This window comes from Euleptes europaea, chromosome 9 (assembly GCF_029931775.1).
Source record: "Euleptes europaea isolate rEulEur1 chromosome 9, rEulEur1.hap1, whole genome shotgun sequence".
In the NCBI taxonomy this organism is placed as follows: domain Eukaryota; kingdom Metazoa; phylum Chordata; class Lepidosauria; order Squamata; family Sphaerodactylidae; genus Euleptes; species Euleptes europaea.
In genome coordinates, this window is record NC_079320.1 from 49,299,472 (window position 1) to 49,320,280 (window position 20,809).

At 41.9% G+C, this 20,809-nt stretch overlaps 1 protein-coding gene across 2 annotated transcripts in view; it reads right to left on the reverse strand.

Annotated features, from left to right (window-relative positions):
- FSTL5 (follistatin like 5) overlaps positions 1-20,809 on the reverse strand; it is a 383,938-nt gene that overhangs the window by 234,832 nt on the left and 128,297 nt on the right. For both annotated transcript variants that reach the window (XM_056855358.1, XM_056855357.1), the window contains exon 3: positions 13,692-13,940. In XM_056855358.1, the coding sequence (XP_056711336.1) occupies positions 13,692-13,940 (249 nt within the window). The remainder of the gene's footprint in view (positions 1-13,691; positions 13,941-20,809) is intronic.

Below are 20,809 nucleotides of genomic sequence, written 5' to 3' on the forward strand. Positions count from 1 at the left end.
TGCCAGACATTGTGCCACTCAGATCCCAGTGTCACCCTCTGTCCTGATTCTCCTCTGTTGCCCTAATACCCACTGTTTGGTACAGGAGGTTGCTGCCACTGTCTCTGTCACCTGCCTGCTCTCAACGTCCATGCTTGCACTCTTCCTGCACAGGCAGCCTCTTCAAACCGCAATAAAACCCTTGAGACAATCCAATGAAAATATTGTCTTTGCATTGAAAGATTTCATTCACCATGTTAGACAAGACAGCAAATAACGGCAGAGAGAGAAAATACACATTCTCAGTCTTAGGTCTCAGCCTACTTCTATCAGCATTGCCCATTGTCTCTACTTCCCCTTCCGAGACTAGGATGGAGAGGAAGGTACACGGGGAGGATAAGAAAGCGGCATAAGAAAGAGGGAAGGTGGCCAATCAGGAGAGAGGCAATCAGTGCAGAGAGTCCTAAGGGACTGTGGGAGGCTTAGGCCAAATGACAACCCAAACATGGGGCTGTGTTGGTCAATACTTTCATAGAAACATACAATCATAGTTGGAAGGGGCCATACAGGCCATCTAGTCCAACACCCCTGCTCAATGCAGGATCAGCCTAGAGCATACCTGACAAGTGTTTCTCCAGCCTCTGCTTAAAGACTGCCAGTGAGGGGGGGGGGGGCGCTCACCACCTCCCTAGGTAGCTGAGTCCACTGTCAAACAACTCTTACTGTAAAAAACCTTTTTCCTAATATCTAGCCGGTACTTCTCCTCCTGAAATTTAAACCCATTATTGTGAGTCCTATCCTCTGCTACCAACAGGAACAGCTCCCTGCCCTCCTCTAAGTGACAGCACTTCAAATACTTAAAGAGAGCAATCATGTCCCCCCTCAACATCCTCTTCTCCAGACTAAACATTCCCAACACCTGCAGCCTTTCCTCTTAGGGCTTGGTCTCCAGGCCCCTGATCATCCTCGTCGCTCTCCTCTGCACCTGCTCCATTCTTTTTGATGTGAGGCCTCCGGAACTGCACACAATACTCCAGGTGTGGCCTGACCAATGCTGTGTACAGCGAAACTATGACATCTTGAAATTTGGATGTTATGCCTCTGTTGATGCACCCCAAGGTCACATTAGCTTTTTTGTCGCTGTGTCACACTGGCTGCTCATATTTAACTTTCCTGAACAGAACGTGTGCATCTACCCATTCCCCTGACCCACCACATTAGTTCTGCCTCTGAGCATCTAGACTGGGGTTATGTGTATAAACATCATGCATTCATTGGTTCTTGTAGGTTATCCGGGCTGTGTGACCGTGGTCTTGGTATTTTCTTTCCTGACGTTTCACCAGCAGATGTGGCAGGCATCTTCAGAGGAGTAACACTGAAGGACAGTGTCTCAGTAACACTGAGTTCAATAACACTGAAGGAGACACTGTCCTTCAGTGTTACTCCTCTGAAGATGCCTGCCACAGCTGCTGGCGAAACATCAGGAAAGAAAATACCAAGACCACGGTCACACAGCCCGGATAACCTACAAGAACCAATGAACTCTGACCGTGAAAGCCTCGACAATATCATGCATTCAGTTGACCATGTGAGGTTTATGCCCATGTGGGAGTTAGGAGGTGGGAGGGATGCAATGGATATAAGAGATACTGCTTATATAAAGGTTATTGGTAAATATGGTCTCATCTAGCCCATGGATGATGAGGAGAAAACAACAGAATTGAAACTATTACATATAAAATACTTAAATGAGCCCTTAAATTGCATGCAAATCCTTTGGCATGTATATATTTGCTCTGAATGTGGCTGAACCTCTTTGAAGAACTGCCCAGGAAAAATAACTCCTTTATTGTTGTGAAAGTATTTAAACCCACCTTTATGTAAATATTCAAAGAGGCTTCTAAAATACATTAAATATTTATATTATTTTAATGTACAAGGAGATTATTGATAATGATAATACTAGCTGATGAAAAGATTCTTTTTCTCTTTGTAATTTCAGAATCAGTTGTGTTTGCAATTAGAATTCTGAAAAAATATATAAACATAATATTCACATTGTGTGAAATTTCACTTCATTTACGGAGGCTTCTTCCCAATAAAAGAGAGAGTGTTTCAGAAGTGGCAAATGAATGATCAGTGATTAGCTGAAGGTCTTGTCAGTGTTTCTGCACTACACATCTTTCTAGGTTTTAAATTATTCTTTCTAATTCCCACTACCATTCTCAGGGCAAAATTACACATCGTATGGGAGACCCACAATCTTAACACTAAAAATCAGATGTAAAGGGAAATGGATCAAGGTTATGACATGTGGAATGGCAAGTAAATCATCCCTGCAGTAGGAAAAAATAACACCCTACCTTTGTTACAGCTGCCTTTTACTTCATCACAACTAACAGTATCTTCTAGGGGCAACTTCTGGGGACAACTGCTGCCAAGGATTTTTTCCCCAAGAAAATGCCATGGAGGAGAATAAGTTAATCTTAATTCTACTTTCTAGTCATAAATAAAGCATTGTCAGATATTGTGATGAATGGGCCAAGGAGCTGCAATCCCCTGTATGTCCCTTTGGTGTGTTGGCAGATCAGATAATGGCCAATCAGGACTTATGGGTGGCTGAAAAACCTAGATGGGAAGAGGGAGGGAGAGAGAAAATCTGTTACACTGTCAGCTTAGATTAGATAGGGTCTCATCCTTCAGAGACTGAGCCTGGAGGGAGCCTGTCTTCAGAGTTTGTCTTGTGTGTAAGCAGGCTAAAACAGTGAATGCCTGGAGATAGGGTTTGTGCTTACAGCGTGGTGTAGTGGTTAAGAGTGGTGGTTTGGAGCAGTGGGTTTGATTCCCCACTCCTCCACATGAGCAGCAGATGCTAATCTGGTGAAGTGGATTTGTTTCGCCACTCCTATACATGAAGCCAGCTGGGTGACCTTGGGCTAGTCACAGCTCTCTTAGAGCTCTCTCAGCCCCACCTACCTCACAGGGTGTCTGTTGTGAGGAGGGGAAGGGAAGGTTATTGTAAGTCGGTTTGATTCTTCCTTAAGTGGTAGAGAAAGTCGGCATATAAAAACCAACTCCTCCTCCTCCTTCTTCAAAATGATAGGCTGGAAATCCTTTCTCAGGAGACTTTTGTGAAAAAGCAGGCTAGCCTAGTGAATGCTTGAGGAAGATTACAGCTTTCCAGTTTCTGAGGGAAATCAATGGGAGATTTGTAGTTTCTGGGATGAACTCACATTTATACTGTGAGAAGTTACTTTTTTATCCTGCTTCCCTGATGTCTCATACAAAACAGCTGCATTTAGAAGGCCACTTGGATTCATTCAGTCTGACAGTAGAACTCTGGGGTCTGATCTCAAGAGAGCACAGCACTACCTCTTCTTATATGGCATTTAAAACACCGACTATCACAGTACACAATCACAATTTTAATCACAAATATTTCATGTAATACATAGTTTGGCTATTATATAGGTAGGGCCTTGGTTTGTCTAACCCTCTACCTTCTTTGCCAGAGTAAAATGGACTCTGCAAAAGCAGAGTATACCTGCTATAGTATCTATAGATTAACATTATCATCATGGTTTTGAAGATCCGTTGTTAAGATTTTAACTTTGGGAGGGTTTAGAGAGAATTATATTTCTGAATGAAATTAGTTCGAAGAGAATCAAAAACACATAAAGGGCACAAATACATTACTTCTATACACCACATCTATTCAATGCTATCTGTTTCTATTCTATGTCCACCCCTCCCTCAATTGTCTCTCTCTCTCTCCACCCCAAGTTGATATATGAAGATAGGTAGGAACGTATTTCTTTTTAGTTTCAAAACTCAAGCTACTGTAGCTGAATTTTTTGACAGGGATCAAAGACGGTATTAGAAGGTTTTCTGTTGCTTGCCTTCTAGCACTATTTGGGAGCCAAGACATATGTGGGAGAAAGGGTGTAAGGTTTTGACTCAAAACAAAGGAACACACAGGGCTGCCCGCTGCACAAATAGGGAGGCTTAAGAGGCAACACAATGAAGACTCTTCTGTCGCCAGCCCTGGATTTCCTTCTCATTACAGCCTACATTGTGTGGACTGCCGTGCTTGAGGACATCACTACCCAGTTCCATGCTTTAGTGTCACACACACACAAAAGGAGTTCAGTTCTCAAATAAAGGAGAATTCCAGGCTTCGAAACATGGAAGGCAGCCATCAGCTCATGCTGACAGAACATACCGTTAAGGACACCATCAGAATCAGAGTGGAACATTTTCTAAATCATTTGCTATCGCCACCCACAGCGGGTTGTTAATGGCACACTGGCACTGATCTGCAGTGCCTTGTTTATTGTTGCCATCATCAAACACTTCTCTGTTCTCCCACTCGACCGGCCAGTGACGGCGCTGGGCACAAGTACATGGCTGAAAACCCGCTGAGGTAACCTCCAGGACGGCTTCTCAATATGCACAAAGATCTCTCTAGCCAGTCAACTACATTTAACAGGATTACAGTGACTCTGTGCTAAGTCTGTAGCCATGCTGAAATACATTTTAGACAGTAGTACTTATTTCAGGATTGACAGCTAAACTCCATATTGCAACAGGGGGAAAAAATCAATGACAAAGGGCAGTCGCAGACACAGGCAGCTATAAGATTTCCAAGATGGGGTCCCTGAACCCATTAAAAGATCGATTCTCTATAGAGTTGCTAGAGTATAACTTGGTGACTATGAGGATGAGGACAACACAGAGATATATCTAATGATTCACAGACATGAAAATGACCAGTGTTCTCCTCTGCCTAGTAACCCTTTCGGGCTCCACATGCGTTTATTCCTGCAGTCATGGGATTCATACTGACTAACAGCTGCATGGGTAAGGAGGGTGTAGTGGGAAGAAGAACAACATCATCCTCCCTCTTCTGTCAGCGGAATTGCACTTATGGAAAAGGATGAAAGGGTGATTTTGTCCTCTTTCCCCTCTAACTGCAGCCTCCTGACCCACATGGCTATTAGAATGCATGGGTTCCACAGCCCAGGGCTGAAAAGGACTGCTAGGGGATGATGGATATGCCGGTGACAAAGGTCCATCAGGAGGGGGGGATCACAGGAAAGATCCACAACCATCAGCAACTTCCACTGCTGGATCTTTCCTGAAGTTTGTTATGGCTCTTAAATTATGGAATACTATTTCCCTCAGCCTTCCCAAATTTGGTTCACTTACCTATATTAACCCCTTGATAATATCAGGAGAGGGGTTCAGATGTGTAAAGAAACTACTACAAATCAAACACCACAAAGAACATTTTAGTATCACCTCCAATGTAATGCTTTTCACTCATTTTGATTCATACATTCAGCTGTGACTACTGATGTGATCAATATCCAGTATGCACTTGTGCATTAGTCCTTACAGTGAACTTATCCTGTTCCTACAGTTATGGAAGCACATTCTCAATATTCCTCCTTCATTTTCTTGAATTGTTTTTCTACAACAGGTATACCCAAAGACTCACTTAGGGACTATCAGAGCTATCCTGAGTGTGTGTGTGTGTGTGTGGGCTCCTGAGAGGCTTCCCACCCCCCCCCCCCAAAAAAAAGTGAAAAATGTAAGTTTAGCAAAACCTTGTGAAACACCTCCATGGAGTTTCATGGAGCTATGCCAGCTATTTTGCAGGTGTAAGTAGCTGCCTGCAAAAAGGGGTGTTCCCAGGTTGATAGGGCTTAGGGAGCTGAGTAACATTAGTTTTGCCCCTGGGAACACCCCCCCCCCAGATGCCGGTGCAAGCATTTTTGCCGAAAAAATGCTGCCGGGGAGGCAGCGCCGGCACCCAAACCTCGCGCTGCTGCATTCCTTGCTGTAAGTCACCCAGCGCCAGCATCCATGCCACTTTAGATGGTGCAAGTGGCACGGACACTGCCACGGGGTCACACCAGCTGTTAAGTAGCTCCGCCCCCCCCACACTCAGGATTGCTCGGTATGTCACTGTTGGCAATGGCCTGCTGTGTCTGAGTTAGTCTAAATAACCAACCAGCAAGGCGCCCATACAAGGCTGTCTGTTTTATCAGTCCTACTGGCAATTTTTTCTCACAAAACAACTTGACATCTTAACAATCTCCATCTACAGCAAAGAGTTTTCCAGTGCATGTAAGAATGAGCTGGGCTATGACACAGCAGCTTCGGCTGACAGCTGTAATTTCTTTGACCGCCCCCCCCCCACATGAAAGTTTTACCTGAAGAGATGAAGATTGTGTTTTTATAATGCTTGTGTTATTCAGGTTCTCCCCCCACACACACAGACACAGACATACACACACACCATTTGTTGACATTCTATCTTGGAATGAATGACACTGTTAAGCAACCACACATTTCTGGACAAAACATCAAACAAAAACTTCACTATAATGGCTCTTGGTTTAATGATTGAGGCCTGTCCCTTTTTTTCTGCAAGCCAGCAAAAATGACAAGAAAAGCTGCGGTACAAAAAGGGAAGAACAATCTGCACCTAGCTGGTCTATAATCTTCCTGACCTTGACATATGAAATCCATGATGGTCGCTCAGTTACTGGAGCTTGTACAACAACACAAATGCAAGCCAGACAGGAGGCAAGTCATGAATGCCTCTCCCTTATTTCAGACATGTAATTCTCCTGCTTTACAAGTGAGGGGGAGTCTCTCAAAACTTTCTTTACTTCTGGATTGGAGACAATGACAGAAGCTCATTCAGGAAGCAAGATTCAAGATGAGTTTCCCTATGGCCATGAGAGCACACTCTTTATCAACACAAGCAGAAGCCCAAACATTTCCTGCTCCTCTTTCATTTATTTTGCTAAGCCTGACTGACACCCTGCCATGGGCCCAATGCAAATGCTCTTTAACTGAATGTTTGGACTAAAGGATCTTTGTCAAATAGTGTCCCAGTTCAGCAGGAAATATGCAAAATCGGTACATTGGTACACATATTTATAAGGCACCCTAGGAATCCTAGAACAAACATTTGCATTCTGGCTAAAATGATGCAAATGTCTACTGTTTAAATCATAGGGACTTTTATACCTCATATAATCCCTCATTTTGATATTCTGTTGATTACCAATTTTTACAAGCTCTATTTAAAAACAAACAATAAAAATGGTCTTTTGGCATAACTTAGTTTTTTTTAACAAAAATAAATAATCCAAGGGATATAAACAGATCATTCGGTTGGGTGACACTTTATCCGCTAATGAGGAAGAGGCAATATTCCTAGAAGTGTTTCCCATAATAAATGTGTTGGGGATTTTTAAAAATAGATATGTTTTATTTTCACATTATGGTTGAAACATAAATGCTACTGTTTGGACATCCAGATAGTGATTTCTGAAATTTAGCAGCAACAGTAGTTCCAAGAGTACACTGTAGCTGGTTTGAAGCAAAAACTTCAGGAAAGTTTTATCTTCACATTGACCCTGTGAGGTGGGTTGGGCTGAGAGTGTGTGACTGGTTCAAGGTCACCCAGTAGGGTTGCCAACTGCCAGGTAGTAGCAGGAGATCTCCTGCTAATTCAACTGATCTCCAGCAGATAGAGATCAGATCACCTGGAGAAAAATGGCCGCTTTGACAATTGAACTCCATGGCATTGAGGTCCCTCCCCTCCCCAAACCCCGTCCTCTTCAGGCTCCACCCCCAAAATCTCCCGCCGGTTGCAAAGAGGGGCTTGGCAACCCTATCACCCAGCAAGCTTCCATGTTAGAGTGGCATTTTAACCTGGGTCTCCTAGATCCTAGTCCAATATTCAAAACACTATACCATGCTGGATCTATGATAATGCCCTCTGTGATAACAAAGAAGTGCCAATAGAATTCTAGCTCCCTCACTGTTTCTTCAATAATTATGCACACTTCATTAAAAAAAAAAATCACACCTGCTTTCCCTTCACATTTTACTGACTATTGGTTAGACTCTTAAATGGAATTACAACGTAAAGTTTCTATTCTAAACACAGAGCTGACCTACCAAGGGGAAAAAAAATAAAATGCTGGTCTTTTTTTACACTCATATTAAAATGAAACCTGTATTTTATTCCTAGGTAAAATGGTTCTTTTATGCTATTTATAAAGTTTGCCCTTAAATACCTTCGAAATTTAAAAGGTCTCACGATGTACAAGGGGAACTGAACTGAACTGAAATTGTACTCATACCTTTCACTTCTTCCTTGGTGATAAGCTTATTATAAACAATATGACTACAGAACAGTACCCTATCTACTGTACAATTTGTGCCCGTACAGCAACTCTTAGTTTATTTGTTTAAAAAAAAGTAGTTTTGATGCCATCAGGCTTCCATAGTTGCTGGCCTCTCTCTTTCCCCTCTGTTTTGGCTTTGAGACAGGCCATTCTCTGAAGCCAAATGAGAAACAGAAATGGTTTGGGGACATCTCCACAGGGAAGGCTACAAACTGCCAGAAACTAACGAAGGATTTTACACAGACATTTTGATCCTATCACATTTCACTGGAAAATAGAACAATCCAAACTCACTTGGCACCAGGGCTTTCAGAGCACTATTTGGACTTTTCTCCAACTCATCAAGTGTCTTTTGACACAATATACTCCTATTGCATTAGCATTCCTCATCACAAAGATTGGAGCCAAATGCTAGCATCTTGAAACTAAATTAAAAGGATTTTGCCTCACATGACTTGATACAGGACAGATGGGAGTGACTGTGATATCCCACAATCTGGTGAAATACCCAGGACTGATTTCTTCTTCAACAAGCTGTAAAGTTGTATTCTCTGACTTTCCCCTCATTCCCCTTCTCTTCTTGTCTACTGGAAGGTCAACCTTGGCCTCCTGAGGCTCAGGTTGCCCACTGTCCTCCTCTGGCCAGAGTCACCTGCATTTCTATGGCACTGAATGACTTTGCACTAGAGAAGTGAATCACCCCCACTTTCCTCTCTCAACTTTCCACCTGTCAACCAGAGATGAGTCCCTTATAGCCCCTAAGCATGCACAGAATGAAAACCCAAGAATTATCTGCAAACTTTGGCACTAATCGGTACTTGTAGGTTATCCGGGCTGTGTGACCGTGGTCTTGGTATTTTCTTTCCTGACGTTTCGCCAGCAGCTAAGGCAGGCATCTTCAGAGGAGTAACACTGAAGGACAGTATCTCTCTGTCCTTCAGTGTTACTGCCACAGCTTCTGGCAAAACGTCAGGAAAGAAAATACCAAGACCACGGTCACACAGCCCGGATAACCTGCAAGAACCGATGAACTCTGACAGTGAAAGCCTTCGACAATATTTTGGCACTAATCCTGGAGTGGAAGGCATTTCACCACAATAAATATGTAGAATACTTTACTCTTGAAGTGGGTATTCTAGTACTTGGTACTAATTTATGTGCCTGGCATTATCATGTCTGAGTGCCTTATTACCTCTCAATAAAACTAGTCTTAGTGTTCTTTCTGAGCTTGCTTAGGAGCCTCACCACTTTGTCAATTATAAACATACTCACTATTGTGAGTGTGATGTTCTTGAGCTGGATGTAAAATCTACACCTAGGGGTCCTTTAGAATAGGGCTGAAATGCTGCAGGAATATTTCTTTCTCCCATTGAGGCTTCATCAGAATGAATTTGGTCAGGAGACCTCATATGAACATGTATCTAGTACACACATGTTTTCTCAAGAATACACATTAACACCTTGCTTTCTTTTATTTTTTTTCCCAAGAGAGAATGCTTATGGGCCACCCAGCCTCGTGCTTTGTTATCATTAGATGAATCATACCTCTGCACTCAGCATGAAAGGGACCTCAAAGATCAATTATAAATTACAGTTTGTACCCTATGGATAGACACCGAAATCTGAACTATTCTGTCATGAAACTGAAGTGAAGGATCTTGTCTGCAAAGCTATATTACATTGTGCTTCTTGGCCTACAGGAACACATCTCTTGACAGATAAATTGAGGCTGATATTCTACTTCCTGAGTGACAAAAAAAACAGAAAAAAACCAGATAGAAGATAGTCAATTGACTTTTTATGGCACATGGCAAAATGTGATTTTCCCTCTGTACAGATCTGATGTAATTGTAAATGATAAGGAGACAAACTTAATTTACATATGATGTTTGCAGTGTGGCTTCCCATTATTGGCATCAGTAATATCTGAAGTTCCACTTTGCATCTGTTGCTTGGATCTCATTAGTGCTTCTCAAGCTACCATCAGTGATACTGGTGCAGTACTTAAGTGAGCAGCGCCCATGTGTTCCAAGCAGTCTATTACTGTTGATGTGAAGAGAAAGCCAACTTGGGAAAGAAGCAGCCACCGAAAAGGTTTTATGTACATGAGATGTCAAATGCTTATCCAAGATAGAAACTCAACCAGTGAAAAGGTAGTTGGAAGTCAGGAATATCAAACTGGCTTACAATCACCTTCCCTTCCCCTCCCCACAACAGACACCCTGTGAGATAGGTGGGTCTGAGAGAGTGTGACTAGCCCAAAGTCGCCTAGCTGGCTTCATGTGTAGGAGTGGGGAAGTAAATCCAGTTCACCAGATTAGCCTCCGCCCCTCATGTGGAGAAGTGGGGAATCAAACCCGGTTCTCCAGATCAGATTCCACCGCTCCATATCACCACTCTTAACCACTACACCATGCTGGCTCTCTGGCTGGGTAGAATGTCCATGCCACTCAAAAGTGAATACTAAACCTTTACTTCTATCCAGCCTGTAACATCTCCTGTAACAACTCCCTTTCCAACAAGACCAGGGCCCTGAGGGACCTTAAAGAATTCTGAAGGGCCTGTAAAACAGAGATATTCTGCCAGGCCTATAGTTGAGGGCAGTTACGGTTTTTCATCAGAGCTGGCTTCCCTACCCTTCTTCTTCTTGATCGTTATCAACTAGTATATGGGGAGGGCTGACTGTCTTGCTGTGCCCCAGAGTGGCCATTATTTTCTAAGGTTGAGCGCTATCTGTCTGAAATTATAATTGATGATTTTATTGGGATTGTTTTAAATATTCTTATTCTATTGATTTTACATTCTATGGTCTATTGTATTTTATTGTATTGGTGCTTTGTTGTTAGCTGCCCTGAGCCTGGCTTTGGCCGAGGATTGAGGGAGGGATTAAAAAATCCAAATAAATAAATCAATAAAACAAGCAAATCAGTCAGCAGACCAACCATTCCAAATCTCTCTCCTCCTAAAGAAAAGTAGAGGGTTCTCCATTGTGAACAACCAAGATATAGACTTGTGCTTGGAGACTCCAGGGACTTGTAGTTCAGAACACAAACAAGATGACAGTATCCTCATTCCATGCCTTAATAAATAAATGCAGTGTTGTTGTTTTGCATTTTAAATAAATATTTTAAAATTCACATAAATACAGGTGATATTTTCAGATGTTAGATGTCTACCTAAAACAGAACTATCAAGGAATCAATCTGTTGGGCAAAAAGTACAAAAACTTGGGAGTTGGCTGATTTTTGTGCTTCACAGTGTCTTTGTATTGTATGTGATGATATGCTGTGCTTTTTGGAACACATCCAGGAAAACCACATTTTCAAAAACAAAATCTACAAGTCTGCTGATAAGTGGCAGTACTTTAAGTAAATCATTTTAAACAGACAAAACCAAACCTACAAGTCTGCTTTAGCTGCTTTTACACAAACATAATGGGCGAAAACGCATGGAACTTTAGCCTCCTTTATTCCCTGTTTCAGCCAGGATTCAGCCAGGATCGAACACATGCATTTTTGCCGAATGTGCGTTCCATCCTGGCTGAATCCTGGCTTGAAACAGGGAATAAAGGAGGCTAAAGCGACTGTGCGTTTTCATCCAATGTCTCCTAAATGGCATTTTACTCAGAAAGTACAGTACAGCCAGAACTCTTTAAAATGCTCATCTACTTTTGCGAACAGTCTACTATTGATATCCTTTCCCCACCAAATCAGGACCCAGACAATTAAAATAAGGACTCAGCAGATTGGACTCTGTGAGTGTGGCTTTGCATTTACCTTTTCTTTGCCCTTGACTGAGTCATATGGAAAGGTGTGACCTGAAGTCTAACTAGGTGTTTGCAGAAGCTGAGACACGACCAGCAAGCTTTTTTTGTACAAAGTTTGAGAGCCGTTGCAAGACTGTGTATGGTTAGTCTATAAACACAACTGTGTTAAACTAATGCAACTAATCTACTACTTCACACATTCTTGTAGGGCACTCAAGTTCCAGCCCAAATCCCTGCAAACCTTGCCTCAAGGGAGGGAAGAAGTAACAAATATGTAAATTCACCCTATACAGTTTTGATGCAAACATGTGCCAGTTTGGAACAACAACAAAATCGTCTTATCTGGGGCAGTTATAACGGGAATGAATAAAGAAAAAATCCTGTGTAACTATAATCAATATTTTTTTGAAATCACATCATCATAAAATTTTAAAATATATCTTTTGTCCTTTTGGGTTTTCTTTGAATGTTCTAATCCTTGTCCTGAAAATGTTAAACCTTTATTTTCCCAAAGACACTGTTTTCAACAAAAAAAGTTTTAACTTCAAGTGGCAGCTATTAAAATATTTATTGGCCAGTACCCTGTGTGAAGGTATTTGCAATGTTCACCTAAGTTCATCATGCCATCAGTATACCACAAATGCGTATGAACATTTCAACATTGTGCATTAAGTTTCAACATTGAGCATTAACTGCAAATATAGGGTATCGCTGTCTTCCTTGCCTTGCTTCTTTCTTCCAAAAGTCAAATGAGTAGCCTTTTGGGTGTGGAAAGTGCCGTCAAGTCGCAGCCGATGTATGGTGACCCCTTTTTGGGGTTTTCCTGGCAAGAGACTAACAGAGGTGGTTTGCCAGTGCCTTCCTCTGCACAGCAACCCTGGTATTCCTTGGTGGTCTCCTCTCCAAATACTAACCAGGGCTGATCCTGCTTAGCTTCCGAGATAGGACAAGATTGGGCTATACCATGCTGCCTTCCCTCCCACAAGTAGCCTTAGACTGCACAATTATACCAGCCCTGTACACATGTTACAGTGAATGCACGTACGTTCTGCATGTACATGAGTACATCTATTTGTAAGAAAGAACCAAGGTGTGTTCACTTTGCAGCTGAAGCCAGGGACCTGTACCTGGATATGTGTGAGGTTTGTATCACACGTTCAGTTGCACATGTGTAGAACATACTGAGATTTAGCCAATGCGCATGTAAAAATGTAGTGTACATTGTACATGGATTGTACATACATTCACTGTAACTTGTGAATAGGGCTACTATGCTGTGGGAGACAGTACCAGTCCTACCATTACTGGGAGGGGGCCAACAGCAACCCGAGTCAGACTCTGCCTTTTGAATATTATGAACCACTATGTTCCAGCACTGGCTCACTGAATCAGGCCATGATGTGACCCCCTGTAGCCATAACATTAAATTCATGCGATATCTCCAGTGACTACAAAACATTCTACTGAAATGGGAACTTGCATTTCTATATTCACTGTGGCCATTGGTCTAGTTAACACCATGGGACTTTGAATTGTATTGGTTCCAAGGTCAAGGATTTTCAGAAGGCATTGAGACACAGCTGAGAGACAGCGCTAGGGAAAGAGTTTTTGTCAGATTAAATTTCCTCAGCAGCTCTTCACAATACATCCTGTAGCCTTCCCCGGTACTGCTAAACTAACTTCCAACCGTGTGGCTGATAAATGTATTTAAAGTATTGTCCAACCGTGCTTACCTTTGAAGAAGCAGTCTTCATTGTGAACAATGGTAATCTTTTGCTTTTTCAAGCAGGCAGCTCGGTGCACTTCACAGTGGTTTTCGTAGAATTCGCCATCAGATCCGCAGACGGGCTTATAGTGGGGCTTGCAGTGCTCCATGCAGACACACTCCGCTTGTCCTGTCCCTCTGTTAATAACACAGTGCCTCCCCAATCCACAGTACTTATTTTCACATGATCCAACAGGGCTATCATGACCCACATACCCTGAGGAAAAATGAAAAAGAAGAAAAGATTGTCAAGATGTACGTAATCACCTCATGATACTGTCATATATTGTGCCTCTAAAAAAAAAAGAGATCTTGAGAAAATGCTAAATAATTCATAAGTAAATGGAATGAACAGGAATTTAAAAGGTCTTTAAAAATCCAAAATTTTACCAATGGGTTGAAATTAAATCAAAAGAGTTTCCATCTAGACATTAGGAAGAATTTTCTAACAGAGCGGTTCCTCAGTGGAACAAGCTTCCTTGGGAGGTGGTAAGCTCTCCTTCCCTGGAGGTTTTTAAGAAGAGGTTAGATGGCCATCTGTCAGCAATACTGATTCTGTGACCTTCGGCAGATGATGAGAGGGAGGGCATCTTGGCCATCTTCTGGTCACTAGGGGTGTGGAGGGGAGAGGTAGTTGTGAATTTCCTACATTGTGCAGGGTGTTGGACTTGATGGCCCTGGTGGTCCCTTCCAACTCTATGATTCTATGAGGTCACAGTTATGGTTGATAAAGGTCCATTTAATAGTTAAACATTCTGATATCTAAGAGTATAATTAATAGTATCATGTGAACTCTTGTATAATATGGAGTCCTCATATGCTTCATACGCTTGCACTTTCTGGCTTCATATGTCACTAAATGCCACTGTTTTGTAAAGACAATATTTTCCTGGAATAACAATGCTCTAATAATTGCACTTCCAAAATTTCTAGATTGTAGTCATCTCTTAGCTCTAGAAGTCACCTAGTACATTCCTTTTAGGCTAATTTGTCTCTCACAGACCTTAGGGTTGCCAACCACCAGGTGGGGCCGAGAGATTTCACATAATTACAATTCATCTCCAGACTACAGAAATCAGTTCCCCTGGAGAAAATAACTGCTTTGGATGGTGGACTCTGTGGCATTATATACAGTGGAGGATCCTCCCCTCCTTAAACCCCACCCTCCCCCAAATCTTCCCAACCAGGAGTTGGCAACCCCTATAAGTAATTCTTGAAAAATAATTATAAGATCATTATGGAACAACAAATTCTTAGAATTTGGACAGCACGCATATGAACAAATTTTATGTTTTCTGGCCCACTATCTCCATCAGGAAAATAAACACCTGCCAATTTAAACTATCAGTGGCATGAAATATTACACAGAACTATTTTATTTTAAATCACCTTAACTCAGTGGGTGGAGGAATGATTCTATACAAGCACAAGTCTAGCTGTGCCTGCTAGACTGGGACAGACAAACAAAAGCAAATGTATTGCAACCCTATGTTAACAGACAGTACTGTAGACTATGCGTGTGGGGAATAGAGACCAATGTTATATTGATACCCCACCCACCAGACACCTACTAATTGTCAGCCCTTTCCCCTCAATAATACAGGTGAATGGCAATCACTTATGCAAAGTTCCAGTCACAGCTGACTTATGGCAAACCTATAGGGTTTTGAAGGCAAGAAATGTTCAGAGGTGGATTGTCATTGCCTACCTCTGTGTAGCAACCTTGGATTTCCTTGATGGTCTTCCCAACCAAGTACTAGCCAGAGCTGATGCTGTATAGCTTCAGAGATCTGACAAGATCGGGCTGGCCTAGCCTATCCAGGTCAAAACATCACACAAATTCTACCCTTAGGTAAAGGAGTAACTTGCACTCTACTGATACAGAAGAGCTAAGACTGTAGAAGAGCTTAGCAGAAGGGCTAAGACTGTAGGTTTGCCATCCTCCAGGTGGGACCTGGAATCTGCCCAGAATTACCACTGATCTCCAGATTACAGAGATCAGTTCCCCTGGAGGAAATGATAGCTTCAGAGCATAGATTCTATGGAATCACATACCAGCTGAATTCCCTCCTCTCTCCATCCTCCACAGGCTCTATCCTCAAATCTTCTGGAAATTCCCAAGTTGGAGTTGGCAACCCTAGGAAGAATCTTTGCAAACTTTACCATTCCCTTTCCTTTCATGGATCACATAGAAATGGTCCTGTACTCTTGCAAAAGATGGCATCTGACTAATGGCACTTTATTATTTACGTGTCATTTGTGCCTGCTTTGTCATATAATTTGCTTTTTTGCCAAGTGCTTCCCTCTCTCTACTCTGCCTTTAAAATGAGAACTCCTTCTCATCAGTCTGAAATGGCTGGGTGAACCCTTTGGATGAAGCAGTACAATTCCAGAAAATGCCGCCCAGTCGAAAGTGAGTACAAGTTGCAGGTGTAAATGGGTTTATCAATGAAACCAATGAAATGAACATCTAAAAACAACACATTTAAGGAAGCTGAAGCAGGTTTTTTTTAAACCAAACAACACATTTGTACACATCCCTAACTTAAAAGGTGAAAGGTCTGCAACTGCATCCAAAGTGCAAAGTTCTTCCCATCCTGCGATCCAGACTATCTTGATTGGAAACACATGTCCTTAAAACTTAGCATTCTGCATGGCATACATATTCTCACGCTACTACACCCCTTGAGGTTGTCCAGTTCTTGAAAAATACTTGTCTAGCCTGGCAAGTTGTGGAGCATTTGGGTCAGCTGCCACATAGGTGTTGTCTGTTTCAGTCCAGCTCTTTTCCTCATAAAGCTAATACACACTAAGCAATGTACTTTAATTTGTGTGTGTGTGTGGTAAAGCGGATTCATTTTGTCCATACCTCAAGTGCGCATATTTGTGGACTGGGCATGAGGGAGGAATCCAAAAGCAAGTGTGGGTGGTTGTGGCCTGCATGCCCAAGTAGGCATTGTGCTGTGCCTATCATATCCAAAGTAGAGGTGATGAGGAGAAGCTGAAAAAGCTTACTGGAAGTTGAGCCGGAGTCCCCTCTGCTCGCTTCCAACACTCATAATGTGAACAAACTGCCGGGCACCAGGGAGGAGGAGGTTGGAGGGGGACATGCAGCATTCATCTCCAGTGAGCTTGGCCCAGTCAGTGGAGGGCTGTGGTGGTGCAACAATAGCTTGACTATTGATACCTGCCAGCCATCTTTGCCACTGCCAACCAACACCATGATTATGGTGATGGCAGCAAAAACAGTAGAGGGCTATGACCCACTTACTAACCCACACAGGTCTGCCATTCACCTGATACAGCAGAGCTCCTACTTGCTGTTTGTGTGTGAGGAGGAGAAATGAGCTGAGTGGTGGTTGGTACAGGTAAAGGATTAAATTGTACAGGAGGAGGATGTCTGCATCAGTATCTCAGAGGGTGCTGTGGTACACTATGCCTGATTGGGGTTGCTATCCTTAACAAGTGCGCTTATGACCTAATCACTTTAATTATTGGTCAAGCCAATGAGGAAATTGAGACTCTTAAGGATGATATTGACAAACTAAAGGAAGAATTGAAACCAGCCATGTCTCCAACTAGTTTTGATACTAAAATCAAACAGTTAGAGCTTGATTTACAGGCTTTTAAGGAGAATGTCAGAACATACAAGACTAGAAAATATGAAAGAGATTCTAATGACTACAGTCAAGATATAGTCTATCCCTGGTATAATGAAACAGGAACAGGTGCATCCTCTACTTATAGGTACACTACTAGAAATCGACAACGCGACTATGACAGTGAATCCTCCAGCATGTCTAGTCGTGCTTCCGATAGAGAGTACAATTTGTGCTCCAGATATGTTAGAGGACGGGGGAGCTCACGCCCTTTTCAGAGACGCAGAGGCGGAAGGGACAACAGGTAGTGGTAAACTTGTCTAATTATCAGCTGACTACTGATGAAATTTGGGTTCTTGAATATGGCTTAGGCTTCGTACCTACCCCGGTATACTCACCACTACAAACCAAAATTGATTTATTTAAGCTTACACGGCTGTTGAAATTAAAAGAAAAAATTGGAACTGACTCTGTTGAGACTGTTAATAAATTCAACCCCAAATCTAAATATACACCTCCATCTTATGACCACCACATTGCTACCTTTAATAATGTGGTGAGTCGGGACATCAGTAAATTGGAACAGCAGAAGTTGCATAGGAGGCATAATTTACCTAAACAGGATTGGGATATTGTCACTAAATTGGCCAACCAACCCGATATTGTGGTGAAACCGGCTGATAAGGGCGGGGCCATAGTTGTTTTGTCCGTTGAAGATTATAATAGTGAAATCTACAGACAGCTTAACAATAATCAATTCTATCAAAAATTGTCCCATTATCCGACGGATGAAATACAACTTATCATCCGCACAGTGATCAATGAAGCTTTGGCAAGTGACCACATATCGAAAGAAACGGCAGAGTTTCTTTATAATGAATTCCCGAAAATACCAAAATTCTACATCCTACCTAAAATTCACAAACCCACACGCCCACCTTTGGGTAGACCCATTGTGGCAGGGATTTCCTCCGTGCTAGAACCACTAGCTAAATATCTAGAGTCCTTTCTCAATACTTTTACTATGGCAACGAGCGCCTACATCAAAGATACTAGACACTTCATCACTAGAATAGAACAAGTGAAGGTCCCTTTAAATTTAATATTGTGTATGTTAGATGTTAACGCCCTCTACACTAATGTACCAATGGACGAGGTACGGACAATAATTGCGACACTTCTTGATACCCGCCCGTCCTTGCAACCCCCTACTCAATTTTTATTGAATTTATCGGATATTGTAACAGAGAAAAATTATTTTGTATATGACAACACATTCTATATGCAGACTCATGGGGTTGCCATGGGCAGCGCATGTGCCCCGTCTCTAGCCAACATATACATGGTGGCCTTTGAGCATGCACACATTCTACATAACAACCCATTTAGTAAAAATATCATTTCGTATGTTAGGTACGTGGATGATTTGTTCCTGGTCATGACTGACACACACAGCTTTCACGATTTTTGCAACTGGATTAATTTGCAAGATCCTAATATCACCCTTAGTGGGGAATACAACAACACAGCTATCCCATATTTAGATGTTACCGTATATAAGAAACTTGACGGTAATTTAGGTGTCTGTCCTTACACTAAACCAATGGCATGGAATACCTTTCTGCACTATGACTCTTTCCATCCGCTCCACCTGAAGAATAATCTTCCTTTTAGCCAATTCTTAAGACTTAAAAGGAACTCATCTGAAGATTCAGACTATAATCACTCCATGAGGCGGTTTACGCAAGATTTACGACATCGAGGTTATCCAGCACATGTGATAGAACGGGCAAAATGTAAAGCCCAGTTGAAACCCAGAGCAGAGCTACTTGTAGAATCACCTACCCAGAAGGATGAACGCCTTACTTGTGTGTTGCAGTACACATCAATGTCTCCCCTAATTCGGCAAGTAATCTATAGACACTGGCACCTGGTACAACATTTACCAGGATGTGCATTGCCACCTCGTGTGGCATATAAACGCACGAGATCCTTTAGGGACATGCTTGTACAAAATACTTTTCGCAAGGGCACCAAGTCAAACCTACCCAATGGTAATTATAGATGTGGCTCTTGCCTAAGCTGTAGATTTATGCTGACTGTGAAAGAAATTACCAATTCAACCACAGGGAAAATCTTTACCATACGCAGTTTCAACAATTGTGATTCACGTAATTTGATTTATTGTGTAATCTGCACATGCCATTATTGGTACATTGGCAAAACATCGAGGCCCATAAAATATTGCATCAGCGAGCACAGGTCTAGATTGAGGAATCGAGTAGCTGAGGCGCCTTTAACACCACGTTTTCTTGAAAAAAATCATTCTGATGAGGACTTGTCCTTTTTTGTGTTATGGCGTTTTGTTAGCACACACAATCATGACAGAGTCGATCTTGACCTGGTTCTGAAACGTCAAGAATCTAAATACATTCAACTTTTTGACACACTGTATCCTAAAGGCTTAAATACTGCGCTGGACTTAACATGCTATCTATAAGAACTTAAAAATATTGTCTGATGCATTCGTAGAACTGTGTAAGTGTCAGCTATGGTGTTTTTAGCACATTTAGAACTCTGTATCTTTAAATTGTTAAAATCGAGTCGCACTCTGTACTCACGTGACTGTACTCTATTTAGTTGGGTTGGTAACACGGCTACTTTGCCAACGCGGAAGCATTGTAATTTACAGCTAGCGTGTAAGTACTTTGACATTTAAAATATTTTTTTCTTTGAGTAAGCATGTTTATAATGTATTATTTATGCCGTCATACTGCACATCGTTATTTTGTTTATATAGTGGCCCCTGAGGAAGGCTGTTATCATAAGCCGAAACAGAAAGGAAACCGGACTTGTGTCGAATCGTTTTATCACCTTACCTCTTGAAGAGGACACTTTCCTAGTTATTATTCTAGGACTGTACGATCCTCTTGTTGTGGCTATACATGTAATTGTGGACATTGTCTATTAATGTAACGGATACTGAATGTATCGCTATATGCTTTATGTAGCATAAATGAGAATTGTTTTGCAGTTTGTTGCTGTTTTCGGTTTGCTAACAACCTGGAGGTTGGCAACCCTATACTTCTGTCATCATTTTGTGTGTGTGTGTGTGTGTGTGTGTGTGTGTGAGAGAGAGAGAGAGAGAGAGAGAGAGAGAGAGAGAGAGAGAGGGTGTGAGAGCATTTCTCTTTATCTCTGTGTAATATTTTGAAGACTCTGGAGTGATGCTCTGCAAAATGAGTAAACTGTTTTGGATGTTAAATTTAGTTTCCATTCTTGAATGGTGAGCTCTGTGATAGGGATTCATTTATTGGTTTTGGGCCTAGTAATTCCTAAGAGTTCCCCAAATGAAAACTGGGTTAATATTGTCTAGTATGCTGCTATGTATATGTGTATTATACATGAGACCTGATATATTTTCTGCAGCTGGACTTATCTGCTCTGCATGCATTTTTACTTCTTGCCATGTGCATGTGATGCAGTT